The sequence below is a fragment of the Sebastes umbrosus genome, chromosome 7 (genome assembly GCF_015220745.1).
Source record: "Sebastes umbrosus isolate fSebUmb1 chromosome 7, fSebUmb1.pri, whole genome shotgun sequence".
In the NCBI taxonomy this organism is placed as follows: domain Eukaryota; kingdom Metazoa; phylum Chordata; class Actinopteri; order Perciformes; family Sebastidae; genus Sebastes; species Sebastes umbrosus.
Genome location: NC_051275.1, coordinates 14,264,461 through 14,274,122, shown reverse-complemented (window position 1 = coordinate 14,274,122; position 9,662 = coordinate 14,264,461). Strand labels below are relative to the sequence as shown.

At 40.2% G+C, this 9,662-nt stretch overlaps 1 protein-coding gene across 1 annotated transcript; it reads left to right on the top strand.

The window, feature by feature from the left end:
- Positions 1-5,057: 5,057 nt before the first annotated feature.
- Positions 5,058-9,514, top strand: LOC119491978 (extracellular calcium-sensing receptor-like). The gene is made up of 9 exons (XM_037776264.1): positions 5,058-5,182; positions 5,372-5,666; positions 5,787-5,873; positions 6,072-6,341; positions 6,677-6,883; positions 7,547-7,822; positions 8,085-8,309; positions 8,406-8,529; positions 8,607-9,514. Exons 1-9 carry the CDS (start codon positions 5,073-5,075, stop codon positions 9,512-9,514), a joined length of 2,502 nt encoding a protein of 833 aa, XP_037632192.1. The 5' UTR covers positions 5,058-5,072.
- Positions 9,515-9,662: the final 148 nt, after the last annotated feature.

Below are 9,662 nucleotides of genomic sequence, written 5' to 3'. Positions count from 1 at the left end.
GACAGTTTTTATCTACAGCTTATGATTATCTACTTGTCAGCGTGAGTATTTGAGTTATCTAAACTGAAAATGACTGAAATAGATAAATTTAACTGAACAAACTTAGTCACAAATGTGGATTTCCAAAAAAAGGCAGGGAGAGGACAGAAGTGTGAGACAGACTTGTGTCTCTGCTGGCTCCTACTAATTTACATTTTCTTCTTGTCCCAAACATGTACATGTTACACAAAACTGTCTGTTATTAAACATATGTTAGACAATCACAACACATAAATTGGCTATAAAGTTTAGTTTTAAGTTTTACAGATATACTACTGAGCCAACCTGTGCTGCAGTACAGCAGGACACTCTGAATCACTGAACTGAAAAATAGAAAAATAATCTGGCTACTGGCTCCAAATGATCTGAGTCTGCAAAGTGTTAGCAAAACACAACACATCAATTCAAGTACATGTTAATTTGCATCAAATGTCATTTCCATTTTGGTCTCATTCACAGCTGCATGTGTCTTTTGGTGACTGTGAGCCAACATCTCAAAGGAATGTAGATAGTCTTAAAACCCAGGGATTAGGCCATAAATTCTCCTTTGTTTCTTCATTTGTTCCTCCAATTTGTTGCCTCACAGCAAGAGGGTCACAGATTCAAATCCGGCTTGGGGCCCTTCTCTGTGGAGTTTGCATGTTCTCCCCATGTTAGCGTGGGTTTTCTCCGTTGTTCTCAGGCTTCCTCCCACAGTCCAAAGACATGCAGGTTAGGTTAATTGTTGACTCTAAATTGCCCATAGGTGTGAATGTGAGCGTGAATGGTTGTCTATGTCTCTGTGTCAGCCCTGATATAGTCTGGCGACCTGTCCAGGTTGTACCCCGCCTTTGCACAATGTCAGCTGGGATCGGCTCCAGCCCCCCCACGACCCTGAATAGGATAAGCGGTTAATGGATGGATGGATTGATGAGTACTTCTCTAATAATTCATAATAGAAGACTATATAGTAGATAATGATGAGTTAATGAACAGGTAGGGAGAGCCTATATTAATGAATTAAGTAATGATTAGTTTGTAAATATTTGTGACTTGATCAGCTTGACCACTTGACTCGTGAATCATTCCAGATTAAATCTGAATCAGCTGCTGAGCAGTACAAAACTAGTAATGACTCATTAATTACTGATTACTTTAACATTACTTACTGTTTTTTTTAACCTACAAATAAAGTAAAACATAAAACGATTACTTACTGAGGAGTTCATCATTACCTCATCACTAACGTATGATTATTTACCCTTTTTGTGTCCTAAAGTAAAGTGAGGCATAATACTGAATAATGAGGAGTCCCTCATTACTTCATCTTTATTTTTACAATGAATTCCTTTAAAAAAATTGGAAAAAGCAGGATTCTTAACAGATTTGTATTCATCATATTCAGACAACATATACATTAAAATTCAAATCCATGAATATTATGAAGTTGAATATCATTTACAAAATCAATCTAAAATGAAATGCATATTAGGCCCTGCCCTTACTTTTGCATATGTGCAGATGGGTGGACTCGGCATGAATCGTTTTTCCCCTCTCCATCACTCCCTCTCTGGTGCAGTGGGTCTCTGTGCCATTTTCTTCAACCCCCCCCTCTCGTATCTGGAGGGGTCTCCTGGCATCATTGGGCAGAGAGGCATAGCAGCGAAAGAGATGATCTGGCTTGCAGGATTCAGTGTTCTTTTAGCCATATTTGGAGCATGTTCAAAGAGGTGTAGAAGAGACTTCTTCAGGTTCTCTTTTTAGATTGGCTGGATGTCGATCTCAGCATGTCATGAGGTGTTGGACACCCGCCGGGCATCCGGACCTCAGGACGGGCGAGAGGCCCTCTCCCCCCCTTCTCTGGCCGGCAGGGGGAGGCATCAGAGTTCATGTAGAGCAAAACAACACAGGCAGGGAGGCCGGAGCAGAAGAAAAGACTCTCAACGTTGCTTGTAGTTTTACCGGTCTCTGTTCAGGGTCTGGTATCAATGGTGTGTCCAGCTGACCACTCCAATCTGAACTTAAAGTTTAAATTCTGTATTTAATTTTTTTTTTCAGGATTAATACTAATTGGCTTCACAATTGACATCTGGATTTCATCTGCTGCAGAAAAGTACCAAACACCAATATGATATAAACCACTGAATAAAACCTGATCAATTGAATTAAAATGAATTAACCAGTTACACAACATACACAACCGTGTTATCATAAAATGTAGGTATACAAACACTACAACAGACAGGCCTGTATATGTTGAAATATATGTGCACTTATTACACAGTAAATGAAGGGATAACATTATTCTGAGCATATCAGACCTGCCTGACCGCTGCCTTTGTCAGGCAACAGCGGCGTTCAGAGCTTCAGAGAGCCGGGGATGAGAGTGAGCGAGCGGGTGGGTGGGTGTCAGTTCCGTGCAAAGCACCAGAACAAAAACACAGACACATCTCCGACGGTATGATAATATTGCATTTTCTGTGCCTTTTCTGATAGTCTGTAGATATGTAGTCTATAAATAAGATATATTTGATCAAATACAGTTGTACCAACAGAATACAGTAGAGCACAGAAGCGTTTTCCATGCCGCGAGGCAGGCAAACTCTCGCGTCTGCCCGTCTATTCACATTAGGAGCATAGTGAGACCCCGCGGATCCAAACAGGACGTCAGATGAGTAGGCGTTTAATGTCAGTTTCATTTAGTCTTATTCACAGTTTGTATGTCTGTCTGTGTGACTGTGAGTTTGTCTCAGGAATGTAGAGAGTCATAAAACCGAGGAAGATGATGACTTAAAACCCCTTTCTATCTTCATATTGTTTATAAGTTCTGCTTGAGAGCTCTTTCAGATGATTAGTTAAACATTGCATATTAATTAATGTACATTTTAATGGGAGAATTATGTTCAATCTGATTCTCATCATCAGTTCATAAAGTCTTACTGGTTGGTCTTCACCAATTCTCTGAGTCTTTGGGAAGAAAAACAGATGTCAGGGCCTTTAACACGTACTTCAAAAGACCTTCTCAAATGGTCAGGATGGGTTCTACATTTTGAAGTCCGTCGTAGTCGCTACGGAGAGAAAACGGGAACCTCAGTGGCCAGCACACACACAGTAGCGGCTTACACACACACACCAGAGATTGCTTGGTTCACTTTCCTCTACTTAGCTTAGGCGTTGAACCAAGTCTTTTCCTTCCCGTCTAGCTTGTCCTGCAGCAGTTTGTCTATTCCCTCGTCCTGGCCGCCCTGTCACTCAGTTGGCCGTGTTCCTGCGGTAAAAAGTACCGGTGAAGCTGCCGCGGTCCCAAACTCGCGTGTCCAGCTCTGCCTTCTCATTCCTGCTGGTTCTCTACCTTTGTTCCTTCCTCCTGCACACCTGTCCACAATCAACTTAAAAAGAGGCACAGCCTCTCTGTGTGCCAATCAGGAGCTGGCAGGGGTGTGTCAGTCAATTAGTCACAGCTGTTTCTCAACAGTTAAATCACCTTGATCCATAGTCCATTTCAGTTAAAAACACAGTAAAACCAGATATAAAATATAAAAACCCATTCAATAATAAAATGGGCAAACATGCAACACCACAACATCGATAAAAACAATATAAGAAATGCATGTACACACATGATAAAACCCATAATAAATAAACGTGCAATACAGGATCAAGTGATTAAACAACTGTATCTCCCTGTGACAGATGTTTGATTGTTTCAATGTAGCAATTATAAATGATCACTCAACCTTAAAAAAAGAACATAATCCTAGATCATCCATGAACTGCAATACCACCTTCATTTTCTATATGCTTTCCTGCCCGTGAGGAAAACTATGGAGGAAAAAACAGAACACAGTTGAAACAGGATTTTTGATACAGAGCTGCTATCAGTTCTGGAAACCATGACTATGCAATGGCCAAACACTACACATAAAAAATGGTAACTTTTTGTGTTTTTGCATTCACTGTTATATTTTCTAAAGCCTGCATTGAAATTAAGATTTGATTTGAAGTGCCATGATTGTGATTTCACATGCTGACATGTCTAATTTTTATCAGTAGTTTAATACAGGAGGCTATTGATTTTGTACTAAGAGTTTGCTTATTGTTTGGTTCTGGGTATGAATTACAACATATTTTCTCCTGGGATCTACTTCACATATATTTAACTCTGCCTGTAATTTAGTAAAATTTAGTAAATTTTGTTCTTTTTCTTGAATGCCTCCTAAATAAGATGCTTTCTTGGATTCGGGTTAGCCAGTGTTTTTATGGATGCAATATTCTGCTACATTTTAGGGGGAATAGAGCTGAGTAAGGTCATCCTGACTGGAAAAGTATGTGCATGCACTCACTTAATGTGTTGAGGTAAATAAGTATAGGTCTCTGCCTGTATTCATAAAAATACAGTTACCAAATCTATAACATTGCAAATTGCACAGACTAATGAAGAAATCTGTCTTGACCACGTTTCTGCCGAACTGATCATATCTAATGCAAAGTTACTATGGGTGCCAGTCAGATACAATAACCCTCCATGAAACAGACACAGAGCAATGGAAGATGTATAATTTCAGTGTATTGGTTTGCTGCTACCATCTAGTGGACATACTCTGGGCTAATTTGAGCATTTGGTCAGTATAATGTGGTTTTCTTGTCACACAACAAATCACATGCAAATTTCAGTAGACATCAATCATAGCGGTCAATCACAACTTCAAATTGGGTTGGAAGGGTTGATGAAATTGCATTAAAAGTGCACAAATTAATTCCACCCTCAATACAAAATCAATCTCAAATGAAATGCATATTAGGCCCTGCCCTTACTTTTTGCGTATGCGCTGATGGGTGGTGTGCAAGATTAAACAATGCTGCAAGTCAATAAAAGGGGTTGACACTGGGTTGGAAAAGGAGTAAACAGGAGGAAAGTAATGTGGGCATTTTTAGATATCAACTTGCTCTTGCTCATGTACTTCATGTTGTTGTATTCCTACTTTTCTTCTGCTGTGTCCTCCCCTCTCCATTCCACCTCCTGCCGGTTACAGGAACAGTTTCATCTAAATGGGATGCACAAGGCTGGAGATGTGGTTCTGGGAGGGCTGTTTGAGACCCACTTCTTTTCTGTCTTTCCGGACTTGTCTTTTACCTCAGAGCCACAACAGCCAACCTGCCACAGGTCAGTCATGGAACAGCAAAATGCAGAAACTGGAGGAAGTATCACTTGTCTCCTTTGTATTGTAATTGTAATAATTGTTTCTATTCCACTGGCTTAATTGTTTGCAAAATCTGTAATTTTGCAACACGTTCATGTCAGCTCAGTTACTGTATCATTTTGTATTTTCTAACAATGGTATTTTTTTGTTAGTTTTAATGTTCTAGGATTCAGGCAGGCCCAGACCATGGCCTTTGCTATTGATGAGATCAACAGAAACTCCAACCTGCTACCTAATGTGACTCTGGGATACAGTCTTTATGATAACTGCAACAACCTAGGAATTGGATTCCGTGCAGCATTGTCATTAGCCAGTGGTCAAGAGGAGCAGTTTATATTGGACAAGACCTGTGTAGGAACCCCTTCAGTAATTGGGATTGTTGGTGAATCTTCCTCTAGACGTTCTATCGCCATCTCCACTGTCTTAGGTTTGTACAGAGTACCTATGGTAAGTTGTGTTCTGCTGTAGCATTTTAATTTTAAATGCAAAGTCAATTGTAAACATTGGACTAATCAGCCGATGAAGGATTTGAATGTTTTTAGGATATACAGTCTGTGTCTTTCACAGGTGAGTTATTTTGCCACATGTTCGTGCTTGAGTGACCGGAAAAAGTTTCAATCCTTCTTTAGGACGATCCCAAGTGATGCTTTCCAGGTGACCATCAGTCAGCAAAAATGAAAATGCATCCCTGTACTGCAATGAAATATTATATTTTTTGTGTAATACCTGTCAAATACATTGTGCCATTGATGGAGCTGTAAACATGGTCCATTGTGGAACCAGTTTAGCAGGTTAATCACTGAGAAATTATTCTTACCTGTGCACTAATACCTCCAATCTGTATTTACTTAGGTGCGTGCTATGATTCAGATTATCAGGCGCTTTGGCTGGACTTGGACAGGTCTTCTGGTCAGTGATGATGATTATGGACTCCATGCTGCCCGATCCTTCAAATCTGATCTAGCTCAGTCTGGTGGAGGTTGTCTGGCCTATTTAGAAGTTTTGCCCTGGGGCAAAGACGCAGCTGAACTAAGGAGAATTGTGGATTTGATGAAGAAATCTACAGCTCGTGTGGTCATTGTCTTTGCACATGGGAGTCACATGATTAACCTCATGGAAGAGGTTGGGGTTGAATAACAGCTTAATTATAATTTCATATTATTAAACAACTTAATGTTTTAATTGCTAAACTGAAATATTTAAGTTGCAATGAAATATTGTCCTGTAGCAAATAGATTTAATTGAATAAATCACTCATCTTATTTGTTAAAGGAGGTGTTAACCAGTATAACTGGGCATTAGAGTGAGATCACTAACTCAAACAAATTACAACAACCTACAGTTATATACTGTATACTGTGTAAAACACTGGATTTCACATGTGTATGCCTGAGTAAGACAAGACATCAACTGTGTCACTGTATGAATTTATATATTTTCTATAATGCAATGCACAGGTGGTGAGGCAGAATGTGACAGGCCTGCAGTGGATGGCTAGTGAGGCCTGGACTGCTTTTCCTGTGCTCCAGACCCCCCACCTCATGCCGTACCTGGGTGGCACACTGGGCATTGCCATCCGTCGAGGAGAAATAACAGGTTTCAGGGACTTCCTGTTAAGAATACATACTGACCTACAACACAACAAGAGCTATGGAAATAACATGGTGAGTTTAAGTGGAGACACCTCAGGTGAAGAGGGTAAAACATTTAAACAGTATATATCGCCATGAAACTTCCCCAGTTGATTACTTATATTAGGACAATAATTTTTTTGTATGACAAGTTTTCTGAGTTAAAAATTGTTGTTTCATTTTGTTGACATATTACAGGCAAAGGTGTTTACATAACTCATTTTGAGAAAACGGCCTTTAAATATATGTCTTGTAAAATTCAATACATTTTGAAGACACTCCTGGTGAATTGGGTTAAACATCTAAGATATCACCATGAAACTTCCCCAGTTGATTACTTACACCAAGACATTTATTTTTTGTATTACAAGTTTTCTGAAATGTTATGTTTAAATATGCAAATGAGGCATTAGTATCTAATGATAACTTTTGGTGAATTTAAGAGAAACCTACAGACACATATAGACAAAGTTCAGTAAAATAAACACCTCAATTAGATGTTTTCTTTCCACTAGTCTGAAAGAAGACATGTTATGGAAGCAAAATAGCCCAAAATTTCTAAATTGACCAGTTCATGAAAAAACAATGCTTTTGCCTGTAGTGTCTCACATTAAAATTGCAATCTGATCTGGTATTTGTAAGAATAATACAGTATGTTGTCATCATTTATAACACAAGGTTTTTAATACATTTCAGGTAAATCAGTTTTGGGAATACACATTTCAGTGTAGATTTGCACCAACTCCAGCAGGTTGGGTGGAGGGTGGGGGAGAATTATGCACTGGACAGGAAGATCTAGAGAGTGTGGAGACTGAGTTGTTGGACATTTCAAACCTCAGGCCAGAGTATAACGTGTACAAGGCTGTGTATGCTCTGGCGTATGCTCTTGATGACATGCTGCGCTGTGTGCCAGGGAGAGGGCCTTTCAATGGACACAGCTGTGCCAGTTTGAAAAGACTGGAGCTATGGCAGGTGGGATATCAGTTTACACTCCACCTGTTCATGTGACTAAATCCTATTATCAGGACAGAGTGTATTCACACTGGGTATACAGTAATATCAGTGACTTCACTTTAATGGAAATGCTTTGTTGGAATTGTTAATATCTTCATAGGTGCAGTAGGCAGGTTGATTATTGATGATTAGATACCACTGTGTTCACCATGGTCATATAGAATTGATTTTTCATCTGTCCTTTTTGATTTTCCTCTATCCGTTATTCTGATATTCTTAGCTTGTGTATTACTTGGAAAAGGTCAACTTCACCACACCATTTGGTGATCAAGTGTCATTTGATGAGAATGGTGATGCCTTACCAATATATGATGTCATGAACTGGCTGTGGCTCCCTGATGGACGAATTAAAGTTGAGAATGTGGGCGAGGTTAAAGAGTCAGCCAAAGGTGAAGAACTCACACTTAATGAAGACAAAATTGTCTGGAACTCTGAATCCAAAGAGGTTGCCTTTAATTTTTCAGACACCTATTTTGTGTACCATGCATGGCTCATTATAGCTATTTGACTCAATAACAGATGTGTATTTTTTTCCCTACAGCCACCCCGGTCAGTGTGCAGTGAGAGCTGTCCTCCAGGTACCCGCATGGCCAGAAAGAAGGGGGAACCTGAGTGCTGTTTTGACTGCATCCCTTGTTCTGAGGGAAAGATCAGCAATGAGACTGGTTGGTATTCAGTTTTAAATATTGCAGTTTGGAGATATAATTAAACATTAATCTTAACACTATCAATGTTTTCTTAGACTCCATGGAGTGCACCAGTTGTCCAGAAGACTTCTGGTCCAGCCCCCAGCGTGACCACTGTGTTCCTAAGAAAATAGAGTTCCTCTCCTATCAAGAGCCTCTGGGTATCTTCCTGACAGCCACCACATTGTTGGGCACATTCATCTGTGCTGTTGTCCTGGGCATCTTCATCTATCATCGCAGCACCCCTATAGTACGCGCCAACAATTCAGAACTGAGTTTCCAGCTATTGATGTCACTTAAATTATGTTTCCTCTGCTCACTGTTGTTCATCGGCCATCCCAGGCTGTGGACATGCCAGCTGAGACATGCAGCATTTGGAATCAGCTTTGTACTCTGTGTCTCATGCATCCTGGTGAAAACCATGGTGGTTCTGGCTGTGTTCAAGGCCTCCAAGCCAGGAGGAGCCAGTCTCAAGTGGTTTGGTGCTGTGCAGCAGAGGGGAACAGTTATAGTTCTGACTTCTATTCAGGCAGCAATCTGCACTGCTTGGCTTGTCTCTGCTTCACCAGCTCCTCATAAAAACACTCAATACCACAATGACAAGATAGTTTATGAGTGTGTAGTTGGGTCCACATTTGGTTTTGCAGTGTTACTAGGTTACATTGGCTTACTGGCTATCCTCAGCGTCCTGCTAGCATTCATGGCGAGGAATCTTCCAGATAGTTTCAATGAGGCCAAGCTCATCACTTTCAGCATGCTGATCTTCTGTGCTGTGTGGGTGGCCTTTGTCCCCGCTTATATTAGTTCACCAGGCAAATATGCAGATGCAGTGGAGGTATTCGCCATCCTGGCCTCCAGTTTTGGTCTCTTGGTGGCACTGTTTGGACCCAAATGTTACATAATCCTGCTGAGACCAGAGAGGAACACAAAGAAAGCAATCATGGCTCGGGGCATTGAGTCATAAAACATTCAGACAGAATTAATACTTTTATCTATACAATACAAAAAAAGGCAGAAAAATGTGTTGGTAATAATAGCAATGTTATAAGTTATTGAGAAAGTAGGCTGGTGACTAATAACTTGGCGTTATTGCATAGAGCAGATTAATAATC

Coding starts and splice junctions, on each gene's coding strand:
- LOC119491978 (XM_037776264.1), top strand. CDS start 5,073: ATGCACAAGGCTGGAGATGTGGTTCTGGGAGGGCTGTTTGAGACCCAC. Junction 6,884..7,546: donor AGAGCTATGGAAATAACATG/GTGAGTTTAAGT, acceptor AATACATTTCAG/GTAAATCAGTTTTGGGAATA. Junction 8,310..8,405: donor GGAACTCTGAATCCAAAGAG/GTTGCCTTTAAT, acceptor TTTTCCCTACAG/CCACCCCGGTCAGTGTGCAG.